This window comes from Solanum lycopersicum, chromosome 9 (genome assembly GCF_036512215.1).
Source record: "Solanum lycopersicum chromosome 9, SLM_r2.1".
NCBI lineage: Eukaryota > Viridiplantae > Streptophyta > Magnoliopsida > Solanales > Solanaceae > Solanum > Solanum lycopersicum.
Window position 1 is genome coordinate 6,024,642 of NC_090808.1, and position 23,317 is coordinate 6,047,958.

The following is a 23,317-nucleotide window of genomic DNA, read 5'->3' on the forward strand; positions in this document are numbered from 1 at the left end:
AATTTCCGATCAAACTTAAAAATGTCATCTAAATCGGAACCAAGGAATAATAAATTATATATTCTCTTAAACGTTTTAATCATATATTTATGTCATGATAAAGGTATCAAATTCATATACACGTACTAACAACAAATTATATTTATCCTTAATTTTTCTCCTATTTGAATTGAAATAATTGATGTTTAACTACTTAATTTCCTCGAGATAATTAAAGCTTAAAATATTGAGAATCAAATATGTTTGATCAACTTAGATATGTGCAAGCTTTTGAATAACAATTTAAACAAGCTTGCATATTAATATAATTATGCAACAATCTTTTAAACAAGTTAATTAAGAAGTACTTTAACCATTAATGCGAATATTTTTTTCGAATAATTTTTACTCATCGATGGTTTATCATAATTGAGAAAATTGGCATATATTTTTTTGTTGTTATAATTTGTATAAATAAACTCTTTAGTTATAGGGATGATGAATTTTTTTCTTTTATTTTACTTTTACACCCTATTTAATTAATTAATTTTTTTTTTTTTTTTGCAAAGACTTATGACATGTAATATGAAAGTGGAAGTAATAAATAGCGACAAATTACAAAAAGAATTTGAAAATGATCAAATTAACATAACTTTAATGACAATTTTAATTTGCTCTAGTCAAATATGTTTGTTAAGCTTAGGTCCCTGTTAGGTAGGTTTTATTGTTTCTTTATCAATACATAATTTAACAAAAAAAAAAATTCAACACTCTCGTGAGTCTCAACACACCCAATCACCCATAATCTTATAATCGAAGTTATTAGGTTGGACATGGTATGTTATATATTGAATTATTATATTATATCGAAAAATATTAATATTGTAATTTTGATATTATAATATTTGATTTAGTATTTGATACATATTTTAATTTTTTTGATATTCGATATGATATTTGACTTTTAAAAATAAAATATCAAAATATCGAATATCATATCGAAATATATAGTTACATAAATATAACACCCACATATATATACTAACAATATGTAACTTAATTAATATAAGTATAAACTAAATGTTTAGAAGTTGAAACTTTGATTACTCTATATATTTTGATTGAAATGTCATTGATCGACAAAAAGATGTATATGTATTTTATTTTGAATATATATATATTTACATGTACTGTGTTACTATGATATAATTGAGAAATTTTTTATTTGTCAAAGTCATAATACTCTGTTATACGAGTATATATTGATCGAAATTGAATAAACTATTGTTAACGATTTATCATACGGTAAAATACAAAAATTGAATTTTAACATATTGAACCATATCACATTAAATTGGTACGATAATTGTATACTTCATCCATTCCATATTAATTAAAATGTTGAGACTTTTTTTCATTTTAAATAATCTTAATGGTTTATTTGTCAAAATTACTTTTAAAGTGTTCTTTCAATTTTACCTTTCATTTCGATTTTTAATGTGATACTCCAATAAATTTGACAATAATCAATAAGAGTAAAACTATGTTCAATTTATATCTTAATCTATTTTTCTTAAAGAGTGAAAAATTCAATTAATATGAAATGAAGAGAGTAATATTTGACGAGAAGGAGTTGCTCGGATTGTAAGCAACCCTCACTTTCAATGCAAAGGTTACGAGTTCGAGTCACCAAGGATCCAATAATGAAGTGGTAATTTAGACAAATAATTTTTGATTAAAGCAATTAAACATCTTTTAAATAAATGATGGAGACATTTAAAAAAAAAAATAAATAAACACCTTTTTTAAAGAAAATAAACTGATTTTACAAAATCATTTTACTTTTATTTTTAAAAAAATAAAAATAAATTAATTACAGAGGTCGGATAAATCATTAGCCTTGAACTTACACGACCGTTTTTGGAGTAAGCAAGCACTGAACTGCTTTCATGGCGGCCGTGTTCTCTAATGGTACTGAGCTCCTAAACTTACAGTATTAGCCCTAAATTGAACCGTTAATTTGAAATTGAAGTGTAATTTGATTGATTTATGATGATTTTTTTTTTTGAACTTTTTTGGTATAGAAACGGTTCTTGATGAGCTGAGACATGGATTCGCCCAGTTTGAGCTTGTTACTTCTCCAGTTGCTTCAGTTTCTGCTTCCAGTTATAGACCTAATCAAAGAGGAAACCCATTTTTCGCTTCTTCTGCCGCCACTGGTCATCAGTTTTTTGCCAGAATAGGACCTTCACTGTAAATTCCTCCTCCTTTTTTTTTTGTTATTTGCTAGCTTGAATTCTGTTGGTATTTTTTTTTTGTTTAGATAGCTTAATCTGTTACTGCATAGCCATGGTAGTGAAGTGAATTGAGAATCCTGAGGTTGCAGATTTAAATTAATCTAAGCTTAATTCATCAGTTTAGATTTTGCTCAAACAGTGTCTGTGTTAATAAATTTATTAAATATGTAGAGAAATTAAATTTACAATCCAATTATCATCGCTTGAAATCGTCATTGTAAAATTCGTAACCCATAAAGTTGAAATCTTAGCTTCGGTTTTGTGTGTCACAAGCCATATACCTCATGAAATTAGTTGAGGTGCATTAAATTTGGCTTGAACTCTAGGATTATCAATTAGATAAAAGCTTAATCTTGGACGGTTTTATTGATTTTTTTTTGCATATCAATTTGCTTAAATTTCTTCATTGTTGTGTTTGCTTGTGAATTTGAGGTCCCAAAGTAATGTAAACTTTTTCATGCTATATATAATTGGTTGTGGCCTATACCTTGGGACATAAATGGCATCAACCTATGTTACATGGACTGTCATACCAATACACTTATCATATAGGTGTCTGTATAAGTATCCAGTATGGGTATCTGCACTTTTTGCAAACTTTTAGTGTATCTGGGAAAATCTCTGTCAAGTATCCGCACTCACATCACCCCTGTTAGGCACGGGTACTCAGAGCAAATGAAAGATGTAGTATCTTAGCCTTTAACAATAAACAGTTGAAGGGCTTGAGGATAACCTAAATTCAGTGCTAACTAAATTCTGAATTTGTTAAAATTAAGTGCTAAGTTGATCTCATAATTGTGTATGTTACTTCTATAATTTCTTAACGCAGAGGTGGAGCTTCGCCAGCCTTAAAAAAAGTAGAACGTTATTCAGTGCAGAAAATAACAGGTGATGGGCGCTGCATGTTTCGTGCTCTGGTATGAAGCATTTTCTTCCCTGTCTGAAAAATAATTTGATGTATTGTTGACTGCATAACTTCATTGCTATAAGTTTATGGTCTTAGAGAGGATACTTTACTTTATTGATTGAAAGGGAGAGGGATGCGAATTCGTGGAAAGATGCAACACTAACAAGAGCAAGAATAAAACTAACTGAAGCAAACTAACAACACATTTTACTGACAGTACCTTCTTACTCTGCACAAGGTCTCTGTGTCACACCTTAAAGGACCATTTTTCGTAGACCATAAAGAAGCAAACTAACCATCTTTTTCCTGGTTTTTGGAACAATAATAATATTGCATCTCTGTTGAACCAGATACACATAATTAGTGCTAATCAGGAAGAGTACCACAGATTCTTGGCTTTATTCTTCTAGCAAAACCCCCAGAAAACCTGATTTGGTTTCTTCAGCGGTGCTGGCATGCAGGAATAAGGAGTTGTCAATGACCCTGAACAGCTTCCACCTGAGTGCCATTGACAAATAAAAATGCTGAAGCATACAGATATGGCTCACTTTTTTTAAAAAGTAATATGTTACATATATTAGTGGTTCTCACTATTTACTTTGTAGTATTCAGGAGGTATAATCTTTTTTGGTACAGTATCAGTATGTCATCCACATTCGTACTTCTAAAATAAAAACCTATGCAATCTTAACCTTCCCTAGGGTCTTTGTTTCTGAAAGTGAGAGAGATAAGGATTTGTGTTTTCAGCTTAACTCATAACAATAGAAGATTCCCATTTGAAAACCATAAATATCTGAACTCAAAATGACTTGAAAATTAAAAATCCCATCAATCATGAAGGAACTCTGAGAATCTTATTATCTCTTTATCATCAGATTATGGAACGTGCTCTAAGTTCTCTTCACATATGGTAAGAAATCTGAAATTAGAAGCACCATGACGAAAAAATGGGATAAAAGTGTGATATATATCCATTTTGTACTTCATGCTATTTGTACCTAAAATGTTTTAGTGCCTTGGAACTTTGAAGCAATAATTTGTTTCTCTGAGGAATTGGTGTTATTTTTAAATCAGGTAAAAGGGATGGCTTTCAACAAAGGCGTGAAACTTCACCCTCGAGATGAAAGAGATGATGCAGGTAATATTGTCCACAAGGTTTTCATCGATCATTTCTGTACTACTCATTAATTATACCAACAAGGTTAAGCTTCATAGTATCTCTCTAACTAGTCAAATTTATGAACTTCCCTTTTATTTATGATTTCTTTTTCACTAGGAAACTATGCTTTCCACATATTAAGTGATCTCAAAAAAAATTCTCCTGATACACTGGGGGAAGCTATCAGTTCTCTTCTGTTTCATTTTGTGTGATTGTTTCCCTGAAGTTGATGAAAAAATCTTCTTTCCCTTTTGTAAAAGATGAATTAAGGATGGCTGTAAAGGAGGCTATTTGTGATGATGAGAAAGAACGTCTTAAATATGAAGAGGCCTTGGTTGCCATTACAGTTGAGGAGTCTTTGAGACGGTGAGGCTTTATAAGCATTGGAGAACCTGATATTTCATCTCTCAATTTTAGGCACTTCATGATAATACTACCAGTTGGATATGAATACTTTCTCAGTACTTCGATTCATTTTATTAGATATTGCCAACGTATCGGACGGTCTGATTTCCGGGGAGGAGAGTCAGAGCTATTGGTGAGCATATTTTTAACCTTAATTCTTCTAATCTTGAATATCCAATTGTTTCTTATCTTCATCCTCTATTGCCATGTAACCATTGGCAATCCATGTTTAGTTGTTAGATAGGGAAGTTCTTATGAGATTCTCAATCATTCTTTCAGGACTATTAGTTGTTTTGGTTTGCTCAATCTTTTCATTTCTTCAATTGTATAGTACTTGGCATGTCCATACCAATTTCCTTCTAGTTAATGAGGGAAAAAAGATAGTTTCTGGTAGTGCTTCTATAGGAAGTGTATCGATAATACTCTGTTTCACACATCACAAGCAGGACACTTACATTTAGCTACATTTCCTCACTTATGCTGATAGATCATCTTTCTTTGTTCATCAGGTATTATCGAAGTTGTGTTGCCAGCCAATTATGGTATACATACCAGAACAGGAGGTACTTCCCTTTGCTTCAAAAGATTTACTTCTGAAGTAGTCATAACAAGGACTTCTTGCTCAGAAATCAAAGCTTATCTAGCCTATCAATGAATACATTAACAACATCGGCTAAAGTATTTTGGGTATTGTTGTCCAATTATACCTCTTCTCCTTGCCATCAACTAAAGTAGGCTCTGCAGAATCTCATTCCGCTCAGTATACTGAATTCTTATTGCATTAGGACTCTCAAAACAAGCTAACGGCTACGCATCTTCCCCATCATCTTCTTTTGCGCTAGACTATCATTGCAGTTTCTCCTTCAATTAATCTACTAATACTCAAAAAGAAATTAACAAGGCAGCAAAAGCCCATGAAATTTTACCAATTCAACTTTGGAAGCTTCTGTTGACAATAGTGAGTGAGATATGTCAGTATACACTTACTGAGATTGAATATGGAGGCATTCAATCTTCCCAGGCTAATAAGCCAATCTTCCCTTAGCTTCTGCTCCTTTAAAAGAAAAAATATTAACTCTTTAACATCATGAAGCAGAGAGAAATGAAGTGCAAGATAACATCCTAAATAACATTTAATGGATGACGAATGCTTGAAAGAAACACAAATAAAGTAAAAGTTCTTTTTAGTTTGAATAGAAAAAAGTGACTGAAGATATGAGATATCTTCAGTTCATTTTGGTGTGTACATTGCCACTCTATCCTGTCATGAGTTAGTGGTCCAGGATCTAGGTTCGTCTCTAGTTTTCTCTCATGTGCTGTTGTTGGTAGGGATTGGATACATTTTATCTATGGCGTTTGCTTTTGACTTGTAAAACCATATATATATATAGGTACTGCATTTGCAGTAAGTCCTGACATAATGTGGAAAAGAGGTTGAAAATGTCATTTTCACCTTGAAGACATGCATACCTAGTTGATCGATCAAGGCTGAGACCGTAAGACTACAATTGCGTAATGGTTGAAAGTTGTCAAACCTTTGTTTTCTTAGCTAGTAAGTAATATCTAAGCTCTTAAAAGTACTCCTAAACCTCTCTTGTTTGTTCGTTGATAATGTTTGATTTAATGTTTTCTAATGAATTTTTGCGATGAAACTGCAGCATGGAGGAAGGGGCTCTGGTTTCATTCCAATTGCAGAATATGGAGCTGAGTTCCGTAAAGGTTCGAAAAACAGAAAGGCCAGGAAGGTTGTGAGGCTCCTTTATAGTGGGAGGAATCATTATGACCTACTTTTATAGCAACTTTCGTCACATTCAACAGAGTTTTGGCACTGTAATCTTTTCAAAATTTTGTAGCAAGTGTGGTGGACACAATATTGTTAATCTGATATACTTCCTTGGGTTCAAAATTAGTAGTAAGTTTTTAAAAGAAAACTGATATTTAGATTTCTCATGTTGGAGATAGAATTTATGTTCTCAAGTGTTAATTTTGTGCATTTCTTTTTCAATTCTAAGTGTGTAATTTTTCCTAAGAAGTCAATTATGTTCGACAATGTAGTCTTAAAGGGTTTGAGATTTTTATTTAATTTTTATTTAAGGGGATTGTGAGACAAAGTGTTACGTTATTACTTTAGTGAACATTTTTTTATTTTTTTGTGCGATTATTTTTTTCGATATTTTATACTTTTTTTAAATAGTGAATTGTTCATGTGCTTTTGTGGATTAGGTTGGATGGCCGATTGATTGAACCATGTTAAATATTTGTGTCTTTGTAGATATATTTCTCTTTTGTGTTCTTATTTATGATCTTTTGTAGTTTATTTTGCTAAATTTCACGTGATTCTTTGATTGTTTATTATATATCAGATGTTATTTCCTTTCTTCTATAGAATTACACATGTGGGTTGGCTTGGACTTTGTAAAATCGTTGGCATAAAAGCAACTTAATTAAGATATTAAACTTGTCCACAAAATTCATTTATATTTATTTAGTGTTCACTCTACTAACTTTTTGATGTTCAAAGCTATATATTTATATCTTTTAAGAATTAATTTTGTTCAAATATTTCTTTAATGGACAAATAAGAACAGATAATTCGGAAAAATCGGGTTAAATTTTGAAAATTGAAATCGTTGAAAAGATAAATTTATACTAAGAAGGAAAAATCAAACCAACATGCTAGATAAATATGTCAATTAGTGTGAGATATTTAATATGCTGACTTCAACATGTAATTTTTAGTGAAGTTCTAATGCATATTATTTATCATGATTATGTTTTACCATATTATTAAAAGAATTACAATAAATTTTTCAAAAAAAATTGTTATCTCCTTCTATTAATTATTTGAACTTCTAACATTTCTGGTGAGATTGTTGAAGCATGTTGCTTTTTATTATGTAAGGACACAAAAATGTACAAAAATTCTCTTTAAATTAATTTTATTTTATTTTGATATGTTAAGCTATAATTAATTTTTAGTTACCGAAAAAATCTTTTATAACCATGAGAAATCATGCCTTGAGGAATTTAGTAAAATCTCAATCTCTTCTACACATTTCTAGGTTTACTTTATTTTTTTTCCAAATTTTTAACAGCAAATTTTTCTTGTATTTTAGGACTTTAAATTATTTATATTAAATATTTAGATCTATCAATTAAGTTTTTTGACAACAAATATCAATTTAGTGTGTTAAAACAAATGGCTAAGATTTTCTTTATACTAAAGTAACATTTGGCAATATAAATAAGAATTATTGAGATATCTAATGTGAAGCTAAAAGTTTTGTTTTTTTACAAGAATGTTATAATTAAAAGTATTGAAAAACAAGAAAGTTGGTGTTTCTACCTACGCAATTTTAAATCTTAAAACTATCAATATTTCCTAATAGTACTTAACTAAAAAGAATCAATACGTTTTATATAAAAGAAACGTAGAAATAAACACTTCATAATCGATTTATAACAATATTATCCGCATATATTTCTAGTCCCTTACCACTATTTTCTTAAGAATTAGTGAATCATTTTCTGCTTTTACTATTATTTTTAAAATCAAGAAATTAGGTTTGGAAATAGTATATGATGCTCCATACAATATTCTTTTTATAATTACTGAATCATTTTCTGTTAGTATTACTTTTAAAATTAAAAAATTAGGTTTCGAAATAGTATATGATGATGCTCCATACAATATTGATAATATTTTCCATTGCTATAAATTTAATAATACAATACAATATAGATAACTATGTAAACAAGGTGTTTAGAAAATCAACTTGATTTTTGGTGTTTTTTTTTTTGGCATAATATGTATATGCCCTTTAACTTGACTCCAAATCATACTTATGCTTTTCAACTTTGTGTGCGTAGAAACTTAAACTTGTATAAAGTTGGAGAAATAGACATACATATCCTACATGTCATTTTTTGTCCTACGTCCTACATGTATTTTGCCGTGTAGTACTCATGTATTTATTTATTTAAAAGTTGAAATATTAAAGTGTCTGTCTGTGTATTATGAAAATTGGAGGTCAAAATTAAAATTTGAAGCCAAGTTTAGAATCCAATACATTTTTTTTTTGATAAATTGTAAAGAAGAATCACTTAATATTGGGCTTTACAACTTTCAATAGGCAAAGATACATTGCCGGCCACATCTCCCTCGTCTTCTTCATCTTCTCAGTCACTCCGCACAGCTTCATCTTTTTCAAATACTCTGTTTCTCCATATCCATCTAAAACCTCAAACCCGATAAACCTTAAACTTCATATTAATACAGCAAGTTTCCATTTATTCATTCATGGCGTCATTCAATTTCAATCCATTCAACAATAACTGGTTCAACAAACCTTCAACACCATTTCAACCAATGAATCTTCTATCCCACTTTGATTCCCTAAAATCCCGTCAACATTCTCCACCTTTTGCAGCTATTTCAAATCCATTTTCAAGAAAACCCAAATCAGCTCCTGAAAAACCAGGTCATTACCGGAAAATGCTGGACCAGTTCTATTGGGAGTGTGAGACCCGACCCGACTTTAGACATTCTCCAGAAGTTGAGCGGATTATGAATGAGGATCCCTTTATTGAGAAAAAGGAGAACCCAACTAAGGAAGAGATTGAGGAGAATGAGAAGTGGTTCGCTGAGTTTCGGGAAAACCCAGTATTTCAGTTCTTGCTCCAAGCTGAAGAAATTGCTGATAAAATCAATGAGCTTGAGCTTCAAGAGAATTCGACTCCATATAGAAAGGAAGATAAGAAACTGTGGCAGGTATTCGGAAAATTACATTCTGTGTAGTTTGTATTTATTCTTAGCTCAATGACTATCGAAGTAGCAGAGAAAAGAGTCTTTTTTTAAGCTGTTATATTGTAGTTTAGTGAAAAATTTGCAGAATTCGTAGTGTTAGAGAATCCAAATATCAAGCATCGAATGAAAAAGGTCCAATCTAGATATTGAGATAATTTGTTCACATAGTGAACCTGAATTAGCTTTAGGATTGTATTGAGAATTAATTTGTTCATATAGTGAACCTGAATTAGCTTAGGATTGTTAGTTGTGGAACTTGTTTGTAAGTAATGGAAGAAAATTGTGAAGTAGGAATTGAAACTTAAATTTCACTTTATACCACATTATGAATTCTAAAAATTTTCAATTCATTTAACATTTCGAGTTTGTAGTTTTATGTATTGTTTGTTTCTCAAATTAGTAAAAGCAACTATCTTGATATTTACTTTGGCAATATGATAGTCACATGAAATGCGACATGATATAATTTATGTTTGACTATTGTGATTTAGCTTTTTTCTTTAGCCGAGAGTCTAGAGGAAAGAGACTCTCTACCTCTAAGGTAGTGTTAAGGTCTACGTACATTCTATCTTCTCATTCCCTACTTTGTTGGACTACATTGGGCATGTTGTGGTGTGATATAGCTTTACAAGTGAGAGACTGAGAGTCTTCTGTTGGTGTCTAAAGGTAACATATGGCACTTTTTGAAGTTCTTTTTCTATGATATGTTTAAAGTAAATCTATTTTGTTAAGTCATAATTGTTAAAAAATAAAAAAGAGAGTTCAACAATAGATTTTTAACATTATCATGGGTGTGATTATTTGGTATACCTATGTCCATTCTATTTCAAGAATTTCCCTACTGAGATTGATTTATGTGAAGGCAGTGCCAAATGTCATTGGATTGGATGGGAGGCCAATGCCTAGAAAAGCGATAAAGACAAAGAAGGAATCAGATGATAAATTTTGGGATTTTGCAAGGCAGTTCTTTTTTGGGCTTTGGGGATTTCGCCAGCGACCATACCCACCCGGAAGGCCCATTGATGCTGCACAGGCTATTGGGTACAAAAGGCTTGAAAAGCGATATCATGATTGTAAGTTTGCTTACATTCATTCTACACTTAATACGGTCAAGATTATGCTATTCTTCCAATTACTGGCAAAATATTGTGCTCACTTGTCTTGTACACCTTGGACTGCTGAGGATTCTGGCTCCTTAAATTATGAATAATGGGATAATTAGTAAGGGTGCATAGGTTGGAGATTTTTATCTTGAATTAGCTGCTGGTACTGCTTTTCATATAGATTCATTCAGTCATCTTGATGGACATTCTGCTCTTTTGATACTTGCAAGTTTTAAGTAGTGTATATGTTGTCTTTGTTTGATTTCTTCTGGACAGTAGGCATCTAAAGAAACAATGTTCTTGATTTCATTTGTAATTGACGACAAAAACAAGGTGTTTACTTGTTAGTTTATCAAGCATTCTTGTTATATTAAATAGTTTTTGATGGTAGCACTGTGAAGTTAGAAATCCCTCATATCTGAGAGGGGGTAGAGCAAAAGTTGCTAAATCCCCTCTGGTAGAAGATCTTAGAGTGATGAAAACACACATTCTCTCATTTGATCTGAGTGAATATAATTGCAAAGAAAATGATACAGGTCACCAGCATCTCTTTAATGCTGAAGAATACACCATTACCATTTTCAAAAAAAAAAGAAAAGAAAATGATACAAATTCCTACTGGCTGGCGAAGCGAACTAAAACCTAGGAGTTCTCGACATGCACCTAGTGGAAAATCACTATGATGGCACTGTTGTCTTTGAAACATATCATTCAAAAGGTTTGTAGCTTATCTGTTACTCTCAAACTGTTTGTTTATAGTTCCAACTAGCGTGTTCTATTAGCTTATTATGATAAGCTAGCTTATCTGTTAGTTCAGAGTGATCTGGTGCTATGTGTTAGTTATATTCTTAGTTTTCTGTTATTAGTTCATCATGACTTACCTTAATTTTTAATTTGAAGCTAAATAGCTTGCACTTTGGTAATCTGGTGCTATGCTGGTTACAACAAGACTGTCATACTCGTTGGTTTTGTTGTTTATCCTTATTTTTCAACTGCTGACTGTTGTTATAATGATTGAATTCCAGTCATTATGAAGAGCGGTGGGTGGTTCTACAAGGATCGATTAGGTCGTTCGAGGGGACCTATGGAATTAATACAGCTTAAGACTGCTTGGGGTGCTGGAATTATTGATAAGCACACCTTCATTTGGGGTGAGGATATGGATGAATGGGCTCCCATCGGAATGGTATATGGTCTGGAAAAAGCAATTGCCACTTGGGAAGGTTTGTCTTTGCAATAATGCTCACAACATATGAAGATTACTCTGCATATAGTTAGTTTTTCAACTATAAATTCATCAGAAAAGAGAGATTTTCTAGAAACCCTGGCATTCTGAAGGATATGCTCATATGAATTTAGTCAGTAAAACATAAATTACACCCAGCAAGCTTTTAAATTTTTTACGTATTCGTCTTCAGATGTTTATCAGCATGCTATGTTACTTTTGTGCTTATTCAGTAGTTCTCGTATTTGGTTTTGTTTCTCTCATTCCATCTACGTTGAGGTCCATGTTGTCATATGATTGATCCCTTGCATTTATTTGGATGAAGTGCAGTTAGACTAGGTGCTGCTGCTACTGCTCTCCTTCACAAACTACAAAAGGGTATACCTCCTTGGGTTCCTCTCAGAGGACATGAGCCAAAGACATATAAGCAGATGCAAGAAGAAGCTTATGAAAGTAGAAGGCGTGATTTGGCTGTGCTAGAAGCAAATGATGGTGTCTGGCCTGGTGTAAGGATTCCGAGTCATACCATGTTTCTTTGGGCTAGTGGCTCAGAGCTGACATCAATTTTGGAGGCTGACCACATGCCAAACAAATATATCCCAAAAGATCTCAGGTATGTAGAATCATTTCATTTTGCAACATTTTTCTTTCTACTGTTGATGTCAGAAACTTATTGCTCATCAAGTGTTTTGGACGGCGATAGGCGACAAGGGTCTGCCTCGCCTTGTGGCAAGGCGAGCAACGAGGCACTCATCTTTTTGAATTGAGGCACCAATTAATACCAGGAACTTAAAATATTTAATTGCATATATAAATATCCAAAACGTCAACAATAGCAATAACATATTAACAAATATTTCAGTTCAGAAACTACTAGTAGATAGTAGATACCAAAGTCCAGAACTTGAATGACTCAATAATTCACAAGACAATTGACAAGCAATACTAGAACTCTAAAAAACCAGAGACTGCACACTGCTGAGTGCTGAGTGCGGACAGAAATTTCAAAACAGAGCATGAAAGAAGAAGAAGAAAGTGCTAAAAACATAGTTGATGAATTCACGAAGCAGAGAACCGAAGAAGAAAGAAGAAGAAGGTCGCGAAGCGAACTGGAGAGAACAAAGAGAGAAGAGAGTTTTGTTTGTCCAAAACACCAAATAAACCCTAATATTGCCTTTTAATTAGTAAATCAGGCCTGTTTTATTTTTAAAAGGTGACGCCTCTGTCGCCTCAGCCTTGTCGCGTTGCCTCTCGCCAAAGGCGATAAGGGGCTCACCTTTCACAACCCTGTTTTTATCTCCATTTGTCAATATTATCAAATGCAATGCTTGTTTGCAGTATGCTGTAGGATATACATTCTTACAAATTATAACTAAAGGATGTTTACTTTATGGAAAGAGTGGTATATATTCTGCTCATCAACCAAAAAATAAAAGTGCAAGGCACTTTTAGAATTTAGATATGTATATTTCTGTTTCTGGTCTACAGTGACATCATGTGTATTCATTTCATGGGAAGTATTGCAGTGGGCTGATCCATATTTTGACATTCACAGACAACAGTTTAGATTCCTTTAGCAAAACCGTCACACCAGGGCGATGCATATGTTATTACTAAGTTGGTGAAGAAGTATGCATGATCATTTGATCTTTGCATTAACCAATTGTTATTGTATCTGTTCTGAAACACTATCAATTTCCTTATATCACTATTTTAATTTATGATTTTCTTTAGTTAAAGGCGAAAGAATAGTTTCGTTAAAAAGGAAGATTGTCAGTTGTATCAACTACTTGAGTCCTTTTACAAAAGTTTTATTGGTTGATTCATAATCGGATAACTGAGCTGGTCATTTGCATGAAACAGGAAAGAACTAGAGAAGGTTATTCCTGGATTGAGGCCATGGGAGGTTCTAAGTGTTGAACAAGCCATGGATCAAATAACATATGGTGGTGAATGGTACCGCGAGCCTCTTGGTTCATACACAACAGGCCCTCCATATATCGCTGAATGGAATAAGGATGTCATTGTAAGTGCTCTATCCCAACGTAAAAAAAAGTTCTTTTTTTCCGTATGTTGGTTGCTGAATTTGACTTTTGGCCTTTTTATGATCTTGTGAAACACAAGTTTCTTTTTTCGTATGTTAGTTGCGGAATTTGACTTTTGGCTTTTTGTCATCTTGTGGTGTGTATTTTGACAAGTTAGTGTCCATGTATTACTACTTTTTGGTGCATTATGTCATATGTGGATTCATATGATTTTGATCTCCTAGTTTTAGATTAGAACTAGGCAAGTTTTGATGTACCTTTAGAAAAGCCTGATCTCTATTTCGCACAGGTTATTTATAGTGCAATGTCCTAGAATGAGTATTTTTCATTCTAATTTTGATCAATAAGGTCAAAATATTGACACTTTTTTCCTTCGACACAGCGATTGTTTCAAATATTCCACGACCTCAGTGTACGAGTGTACAACAAGCTGAACAGGACAGTTCCCGGTTTTGGTACAGTAATGGAGAAAGTTCAAATTGATTCAGCTGCCAGAGAAACCAGAAGGATGCAGAAGAGGGCTGCAAAAAAGATGGCCGAGGAGGAAATTGCATTGTTTGGCAGAACTCGAAATGATGATGAGTAACATTCCTGGTTCATCTCAACTAATTTGGAACTCAAAGAAGTCTTTTTCTGTAAATCAAAATTCAGATGTCTCTGTATATTGAATGCCTTAATATGGTAAGGAGCTGATGCAATTTAGGACCTGCTAGATTTGGCATTTAACAGACTTCTGCTGTGTTATAAGTTAGTTCTTTTTGTAGGTTACAAATAGCAACACTAGCTTTCCTTTATTGGGTTCACTTATTTTAAAGCATATTGTATTATTAATGATTATTGTTTCCAGGTTTTATCAATTGCTAGAGTAAGTGGAGGATGTATCTAACATCAATTTAAGGAAAAGATTCCCTTGTTCTATATTTGGCATAATACATAAATATAATCTTTAACTTGGCACCAGCTGAAAACTATGATCATTGACTTTAAGTATGCACAAGTAAACAATTAAACTTGTGCAAAATTGAACAAATAGACACATTCATCTTATATGACAATTTTATGTCCTATTGTGGCGTCCTACATGTATTATACTATGTATGTCATATGTGTCTACTTGTTTAATTTTTTTATAAGTTTGAGTGTTATTTGTACACACTCAAAGTTGAAGGGCATAGTTATCCGCTGAAACCAAGTTAATGTTCATGTTTATATATTGTTTTTTTTTTCTATTAGAGATGTTTGCTAGTCACGTGATGGATCCAAAGTTTGAGAAGATGAATGCATTAATGAATTTAGGATAAATTTGGCTGAAGGGCTCAATTGTTAAATCTTAACATTCCCATGAGACACAATATAAATAAGGCATAATACATAAATGTGTTTTTAAACTTGGCTTCGAATTGCATTTATGTCTTTTAATTTTGAGTGTGCACAAGTAGACACTTAAACTTATATAAAAGTTGAATAAATAGATACACATGTCCTGCATGTCATTTTTTTGTCTTACATGGTATCCTACGTGTATTGTGTCATGTAGGACTCATGTGTTTATTTATTTAAAAGTTGGATAGTTAAAGTGATTGTTTGTACATTATGAAAGTTGGAGGTCAAAGTTAAAATTTGAAGTAATCTTTAGAGTCCAATATATGTATTATGCCAATAAATAATCCCCTCTTACAACTAGTACTAGTTGTAGGGGTGTGCACTATTCGGATTAAGTTGAATAATAAAATTAAATTGATTTTTTGTTTTTCGGATTAGTTTTAAATTAATAAATTGCTTTGTTTGGTTTGGTTTCCGGTTTTAAAAATATAAACTGAAAAAAATCGATATATATATATATATAATATAATATAATATTCTAATAGAGATATAAGATCTACAGAAAAACAAATGAATTCGTCCAAACTCATGAATCCCTATCAGTTTTCAAACAATATTTTTGGGGATACCAAACATGGAACATGCCTATCTATTTCAGTGGGCTGAAATACTTGGGGGAAGAAAATAACAAAATAAATATTCCTCTTATTTGTTAATACTTGTCCACTATTGACTTTGGAAATTTTTTACAATGGTAAAGGTCCAATCAACAATCGTTGTATGAGGCTCCATTATTATTTGTAAATATTAGGCAAATCACATTGTATAAGAAAGAAATTACTTTTTATCCCTACTCTTTCATTAATTACCAAAAATCTCTTTTTTTAGTGTTTCTCGGTACATAATATTGCAGTAAGATACTTTAAATTATGGCCTGATACTTAAATTATTAAGTTGTTGTTATCAGTTTAAGCATTAAATAAGGGATTAAAAATAGAAATTAATTGATTCCCACAAATCACACGTACGTTTCTTCCTACAACCAATCAGTCATAAAACTCTAATTGAATTATAATTTTTAAATTTCAAATTGTGAAACCTTCTTCCTGTTCTTAAAAAAAAGTAAAAGTTTGATTCAAACAATTTTGGAACGCAATTTCACGAAGATTCAAAATAAATACTTCGATCTTGTTAAGGCATTCTGAATTATGGTAAAGTGATGTTAGATATGATCGACAAAGAATTGATGTGATAGTGATTGGAGAAAATCTTTCATTCATAACTTATTTCAGCAATTGCAGCTGAATTGGGTATTGATGAATTGAAAAAAAAGCATCAAGATCGGGTAATTCGTCTAAATTGTGTATTCAGAATGATATGAGGGTGAATTGTACATAGAAATTAAGAAACATGAGGTAGAATTCTGTATTATCCACTATTATTGATACATTGGATAAAAATGATGAAGAGATACAAAATTTTGATGCAACAACAAGTGCAGTTGTGTGTTGAAGGTGAAAAATGGGACGCAAGCATTTACTTTCTTCCCGTAAGACTCTTGATGCTTGCTTTTGAGAAGTATTATGCTTCATATCTACTAATTCTCAAATTTGGTACTTTATGAAGTACTTCCAGTTTAATATTTTATGATTCATTAAATGAAAAATGTTATGTTTTCAATTCTAGTTACATTTTTTGATTCTTAATTATAGATAAATTTAGTTTAATATACATTATTTTGTGTCTAATACTTAATTGTTTTGTAAATTTTGTATGGGATAGAATAGTAGCATCAATAGATATGTGCCAAAGTTAAAAGAGACAACATGTAAAAAATGTATCATTTGAAGCAATGATATATCATATACATGATATCTTGTTATAAATTTTGTATCTACTAATAATAGAGTATCAGATGTTGTATTTTCTATCAATAATATATACTATATACAGTTTTGATATTGTGGATGTAATTGTGTTTCATGTACATAATAATTTCTTGAAACTTATTAGCAGCTTAAAAAAGTTTAAAGAATTTTGGTATCAAAATTGTGCAATTGATACTTAATATCTTTGTAACTTTGACTTGAATTTACTAAATCGTATCAATTTGAGATGTTTGAAACACCTAAGTATCTTATATAATCACGTAAACTTTGTGTATCCTAAAAACAATATAATTAGCAGATTTGACTAACTAGAGATGAACAAAAATTAAATCGATCAATAAATTCAAAAAAAAATATTATTAATTTATTGTTATTGGTTTAGTAGCTAATAAGTATTTAATGATTTTATTAAAAAATATCAAATTATCGGTTTGATTTTCATTTTTAAATATTGAATTATTGGATAAACAAACAGCTCATTAAGCTATAGCAAGTTACTATTTTACCCCTACATAAAATATTAAATATTAATATTAATACCTTGTTCAGAGTATTATATTTGCCCTTTAGACTTTAATTCATTTTATCTTCATAATTCTTTTTTGAGTAACTTTCACATATAACAAACGTAAAAATCATATTTGTATGTTATTGGTATAGTTTGCATAATTGCACTTCATAACAAATTTTATGTTTGTTATGGAGCTTTTGATTTGTATGGTTCGTTACAAACATCCAATTTTATACAAATTATTCAGTTTTGTATAAAATTCATTTATACATTATAGTTTGTAAAATAAGATCTGTATTTGTATAATTATAAGTGTATATGTTTAAAATATATGTATTTGTATATACATTTTTCTCTCGCTTTATACAAATACAAACACATTTTATACCGAAATGTATAGAATGACTAATTGTATACCAAATCAAATGGCAAAAAAATGAAATGTTTGTTGCGAATTACAATTAAAATAAACTATGGTTGTAGCATTTAATTTGAAAAATAGTTGATATAACATACAATTTTCACTTCTTTTATTTAGAGTAATTTCCCTAGATAGTCACTCATGTTTGAAAAATTAACTAGGAATATCACTTATGTTTGTTTTAGGACTACAATATCACCCAACTTTGTCTATTTTCCTCATAATATACATGATACAAAAAATATATATTATCTCTGTCCTACTAGGGTGTCATGTCACATTTTTTAGTTTATTAATAATAATTTTCTAATTCTGTAAATGACAACTTGTTTAATCTTAATGTTATCTATAAGAGACCATTAATCCATTCTCTATGAAAATCTAGTTGCTTCAATTTTACAGCGAAAATCTTTATCCTATATTTTATTTACGAGTATTTGCCGCTATATCCATATAGGAATATAGTTTTGCTATCGAGAAAAAAATTAAATTAGTTCCTTGAAACTGATGAAGAAGACAATATATTTAGTTGAATATTTAGAGATAAAATAGATATTAGGAACGTTAATTTTTCCTCGAACTCTAAACATTTGTTGCTTGTTCACGGTAAAAAATTAAACTTTTCTTGCTCATAATAATAATAAAAAGATTTTTACACAAACTATAAACATTTGTTTAAAGCTTAGGCAAATTCAAACAAAGAAAATATCTGATTCAAAAATAAGCAAGCAAAACCCCCTAAATTTTAAGAAAGTTACTCAATTATCATGTTAAGTATTCAAATTATTTCACAATTTATACTTTAAAAATAAAAGAATCAAAAGAAAACTTGAATTTTAGCTCGTGCCGATTTCTTTGGTTGACAAGCCACCTAGGAGACAGTTCCTTACGAAAATTCGTTAATTTATTCCTTGATGAACCAGAGGAAGCCAAATATTTTTTTTTGAAGAATCGAAGGAACTCGTATATAGTTCCTTATTTAATCTTTTTTTATTGAGTATAATAAATGGGTTTTCCAAAAAAAATTAAAAACTTTTAATAATAAAAAAATGAATAATGTGACATGACCTCCTAGTAGAAGAGATATAATGTATTTTTTGTGTCAAATATATTTTGAGGAAAATAGGTAAAGTTAGGTGATATTGTAGTCCTAAAAAAACTTTACGTAATATTTCTAGGTAATTTCTAAAAGATGACTGATTATCTAGGGAAATTATTCTTTTATTTGTGTTGTACTTTTGTAACCTTATTCATGTTAGTTACTATTATTTCTATTTTATGAGCATTACGTAAAGTCACTTTATTGTCCTATCACGCCAGATTGTTAGAGAAATCATATATTTGTTTTATGAACATTTTCTTATTGGTTAAATAGCAATCAAACTCTTCAATAGATCAAAAATCGATACACCAAATCAATTTTAACTATAATTTAATATATTTTGAAATTGAAAATCGATAAATCAAATTGGATGCACACCCAACCAACTATTTATCTAAGGATTCCTAAAAGTTATCATCTTATATGTTGATATAAATTAAACTAAAGATTCCTAAAGTTATCATCTTATATGTTAACATAAATTAAATTCATTTATAATTTTTAAGAAAGTTAGATCTACTTCTATTTTAGAATTTTTTTTTTCTTCTACACAAATTATTCCATTCAATGCCCAAATCATTTACCATCAAACTTCTAGTAGTTGAAAAAAAAAAAGAGGAGTACTAGGAAGACTATAAAAATTATACTAGTTGAAATTACTATTTACAAAGGCAGAAGAAAACAGCATCAGCAGCCCACATGACATTGCTTAGCTGTGAGATACAGAGGGGAATGTCTTTGTCTTCCCATTTTTCTTCTATTCTTTTTATCCCTTTTACTTCTCCAAAGGCAAACACTAGTTGAACTAGCCAGCCCCCACTTCCTACTTTTCTTTTATTTCTTTTGGGGTTGAAAAAATAGTGCAGAAAATAATGTCATGAGTATGTTTTCAAGCTTTTAGGCTGGAAAAGATTGATTCTTGGTGCCACTAATACCATATCTCTGTATTTATCCATTTTGGTATCTCATAAAGAAGGAAAAGACTGATTTATGGTGAAGAAGTATACACAAATTTTGACTAAAGTTACAAAAGATTGATTCTTTGTGAAGAAGTTGTTTTCATTTGAGTTCTTGGAGTTGGGGTTGTCTTTTTTTTTTTTTTTTTTATTAATTGTTGAAAAATGGATTCATCTGATAAATTGTTTAATAGGCAGAGAAGTCTTCATCAGATCCTTGGAGGAAGTTTTGGTAAGTCCACCTAATGCAAGTTCTTGATCATCCCAGCTCTTGTTTGATGAAGAATTTAGGTTCAGAATTTGGTTTATCTGGAATTTGATTTTACATGTTTATCACAAATGCAAATGAGTTCTTGACATGGGATTGATGAAATTTTTGTTGAAATTGTGATAAAAAATTTGTTCTTGTAATTGAAGGAGTTTTTTTGTTATATTTTGTGTTTGATCCAGTTGTAGTTTGTTTGAAACAGTTGCTGATGTTGTTCTATGGAGGCGAAAAGATGTGACAGTGGGAATTCTTGTAGTAACATTGTTTGCTTGGGTGGTGTTTGAGAGATCTGGTTATACACTTCTATCATTAGTCTCAAGTGTTTTCTTTCTGCTGTTTGCCATTTTGTTTCTATGGTCTAAATCAGCTGCAATTCTTAACAGGTAAATGCCAATCTTATGCAAATGCTTTATGATATGTTTTTTCGTGTTTAGCTGTCTGTGGTTTTGATGAGTATAGACAAAGTGAATGATCTCCTATATCTCAGTTGTGATATACAATTTTGATGAGCGTTATTTACTTGGTTTAATGTATGTAGTAGCATTGGTATAAGTAATTTAATCGAAAATATGGGGTACTCAAACTTCCGTGATTTGGATTAAGAGTACCATGTAGCTTTAAGAGTATGGCAATCTCTGCGAGAGGGGGTTAAGTTCCTGCCATGTTGACAGGTTATTATCCGGAAAGGCGATTCAACGGATATTTGCTGCTTCATATGGGGATCCGCATCTGCTTTATAGATGCTTGATTACTTGAATAAAAGAAAGGAAGCAAGATATTGACATGTAGCAAACCAAAATGATTTACATTGTCTAAAATTCAGGAAGACTTTCATCTTTTTGTGCTTCCCTGGGGGATGGGTAGAGGAGAGGAGGTTCTATCGGAGGGTGACATGCGAGTTATTTCCAAATGCTAAATGAAATAAAATGCATCGGTCAAGTAACATAAACGCTTCTAGTTATGCCCCTTTGACCATTGTTGCTGTTTCATTTCTTGTTGTGTTGATTATCTCGGACAACTTTTCTTGACATTTATTAATCTGCTCATTAAATCAGCTTTGTGTGTGTTCCTGTGTGGTGGTTCGGGGAAGGGGGGTGGAGGTCCTACCATCAGAGCTTTCTGGATTTTTCTCTTTTACAGATGAAGAGTGTCTGGACTCTGGACCTATTTTGCTTGTCTGTATTTTTTGTCTCTTCCAACAGTATAATAGTTGTGTCCGGGACATTGTTATCATCTCTTTTACTCCAAGAAGACATGGAAGCATACACCAACTCTTAAGGACACTAGACAGTGCAAGAGCAAATGTTGCACTCCCGAGTCATTTCTCACACACGTAGCACCTATCACAATTTACAAGTCTCCTTTTTAAAATCATCCTGTATTAAGCACTAGAACCCTTTCAAACATGCTACATTTGTGGGAACTCTATTTTCCAACAGTTTCAAGGCCAATGGGGTGCGAAGAAATGTTTAATTTCTTATTACTGTATAGTAGAACAGCTTTCTAGAGAAAAATTAGCTGATAGTTCAATATTTTATAAGCTCTTATAGATGTTGGTAACGTTGCTTGGACAAGGACTTCTATTATTGATCTTTGATGGGATGTTTGGAGAACAAGCAAATAAATCACATAAAAAACAAAACAATAGGTGATTTCCTTACGATGTCCAAGCCTCGTGGGTGTGGAGTTACCCGGTACCTGTGTTGGGACGAGGTAGCAGGTAGCCGTTAGAGTAGTCAAGGTGAGCACAAGCTAGTCTATATACCAAGGGTAAAAAGAAAAAAAGACACAAAAAACAAGGATGGGGTTGGAAAAATGTCTTTCAAGAAAGTCAGCTACTTGCCTATTCATTGAGATTACTTTCTAACTATGATGTTTTGTAGATTTCTTCATAGTTTAACTATTTTATTTTGAGACCTTTTAGTGCAATCAGAATGTAGTTCATGATATTATTATCAACTTATCTAGTAATGAACCTTCTTAGATTATAGTCATTGGTTTTTTGTGATCGAATCTTGTCCAAAATAATTGCAACAGACCAGCTCCACCTCTGCCGCATTTGTATCTCTCTGAAGAAATGGTAAATGAAGCAGCATATTTCATCCGCAATCACATCAACATGATACTGTCAGTTTCTGAGGATATTGCCCTTGGTAAGGACACAAATATGTATGTTAAGGTCTCCGCGGGGCTGATGCTGGTATCAGTCGTTGGGGGCTTGACCGATTTCCTCACATTGGGCTACACTAGTAAGTTACTCCCATTAATTCTTGAAACAAAGTGTTCTCTTGACAACAGAAACTGACTTTGATGTTCTTTATCTTTGCAGGCCTTGTGATTGTTCTTACAGTTCCTGCACTCTATGAGAAGTATGAAGACCAAGTTGATGCATATGTGTTAATGGCATACAGGAAATTGTGGCTGTTGTATCGTAAATTTGATGCAGTGTGTGTTAACAAGGTTTCAAGATTAAGTTTGGAAAAGAAGAAATTAAGCTAAAACCATTTTCTCTATTTGTGTTGAAGTTTTTTTTTCAACTTCTTTTTTTAAAAAGAAGGGATTGGGGTAAGGTTGTTTTGGGGTTTCAATAACCTTTGCCATATATCTTGTTTTCTTTCCCTTTTTTTCTCTTTCTCGACGGAAGTGAATGGCGAGCAAAGGTCACCAAGATATGAGAGATTGTAATTTGGACATATTGTGTACAAACATTTCTTGAATTGGAACCAAGACAAAGAACTTAAATGGATACGAAAGACTAGTCTGGGATTGAAGCGTTGTAGATCGATTGGTTATGTACATCCATTTTATTGCAGAGCTAACTATTGTAAGTTGGTCTTGACCAAGTTGTAAGCTTGCAACATGATAGATATGTATGATTGAACTACAGTAATATATCATATTGTTAAATGAAGTTTGCATA

The 23,317-nt window shown here is 31.6% G+C and overlaps 3 protein-coding genes across 4 annotated transcripts; all 3 read left to right on the forward strand.

Moving 5' to 3' along the window:
- The first annotated feature begins 1,804 nt into the window (after window positions 1-1,804).
- On the forward strand, window positions 1,805-6,858 carry LOC101256027 (OVARIAN TUMOR DOMAIN-containing deubiquitinating enzyme 3). Of its 2 annotated transcripts, XR_743021.4 has the most exons (9): window positions 1,805-1,950; window positions 2,064-2,232; window positions 3,106-3,193; window positions 4,258-4,321; window positions 4,603-4,708; window positions 4,826-4,880; window positions 5,257-5,310; window positions 6,139-6,299; window positions 6,406-6,858. XR_743021.4 is itself a non-coding variant. In XM_004246300.5 (8 exons), exons 1-8 carry the CDS (start codon window positions 1,929-1,931, stop codon window positions 6,541-6,543), a joined length of 696 nt encoding a protein of 231 aa, XP_004246348.1. In that variant the 5' UTR covers window positions 1,805-1,928; the 3' UTR covers window positions 6,544-6,858. The 2 variants fall into 2 exon arrangements, 1 of the variants encoding a protein (XP_004246348.1); XM_004246300.5 differs by lacking the exon at window positions 6,139-6,299.
- A 1,996-nt stretch (window positions 6,859-8,854) lies between these two features.
- Window positions 8,855-14,830, forward strand: LOC101255724 (protein TIC 56, chloroplastic). Its single transcript, XM_004246299.4, has 6 exons — window positions 8,855-9,518; window positions 10,417-10,627; window positions 11,683-11,880; window positions 12,213-12,495; window positions 13,746-13,908; window positions 14,310-14,830. The coding sequence occupies exons 1-6, from the start codon at window positions 9,048-9,050 to the stop codon at window positions 14,511-14,513; spliced, it is 1,530 nt and encodes a 509-aa protein (XP_004246347.1). The 5' UTR covers window positions 8,855-9,047; the 3' UTR covers window positions 14,514-14,830.
- Window positions 14,831-19,721: 4,891 nt separating this feature from the next.
- LOC101255422 (reticulon-like protein B12) lies at window positions 19,722-23,308 on the forward strand. Its single transcript, XM_004246298.5, has 4 exons — window positions 19,722-20,361; window positions 20,600-20,780; window positions 22,435-22,646; window positions 22,727-23,308. The coding sequence occupies exons 1-4, from the start codon at window positions 20,295-20,297 to the stop codon at window positions 22,894-22,896; spliced, it is 630 nt and encodes a 209-aa protein (XP_004246346.1). The 5' UTR covers window positions 19,722-20,294; the 3' UTR covers window positions 22,897-23,308.
- Window positions 23,309-23,317: the final 9 nt, after the last annotated feature.

Bases quoted from the DNA above. Each gene is read 5' to 3' on its own strand.
- LOC101256027 (XM_004246300.5), top strand. From the start codon at position 1,929: ATGGCGGCCGTGTTCTCTAATG. The intron at 1,951-2,063 runs GTACTGAGCTCC...TTTTTGGTATAG, and splicing joins GGCGGCCGTGTTCTCTAATG to AAACGGTTCTTGATGAGCTG. The intron at 2,233-3,105 runs GTAAATTCCTCC...TTCTTAACGCAG, and splicing joins GCCAGAATAGGACCTTCACT to AGGTGGAGCTTCGCCAGCCT.
- LOC101255724 (XM_004246299.4), top strand. From the start codon at position 9,048: ATGGCGTCATTCAATTTCAATCCATTCAACAATAACTGGTTCAACAAA. The intron at 9,519-10,416 runs GTATTCGGAAAA...ATTTATGTGAAG, and splicing joins AAGATAAGAAACTGTGGCAG to GCAGTGCCAAATGTCATTGG. The intron at 12,496-13,745 runs GTATGTAGAATC...TGCATGAAACAG, and splicing joins TATATCCCAAAAGATCTCAG to GAAAGAACTAGAGAAGGTTA.
- LOC101255422 (XM_004246298.5), top strand. From the start codon at position 20,295: ATGGATTCATCTGATAAATTGTTTAATAGGCAGAGAAGTCTTCATCAG. The intron at 20,362-20,599 runs GTAAGTCCACCT...TGTTTGAAACAG, and splicing joins GATCCTTGGAGGAAGTTTTG to TTGCTGATGTTGTTCTATGG. The intron at 20,781-22,434 runs GTAAATGCCAAT...TAATTGCAACAG, and splicing joins TCAGCTGCAATTCTTAACAG to ACCAGCTCCACCTCTGCCGC.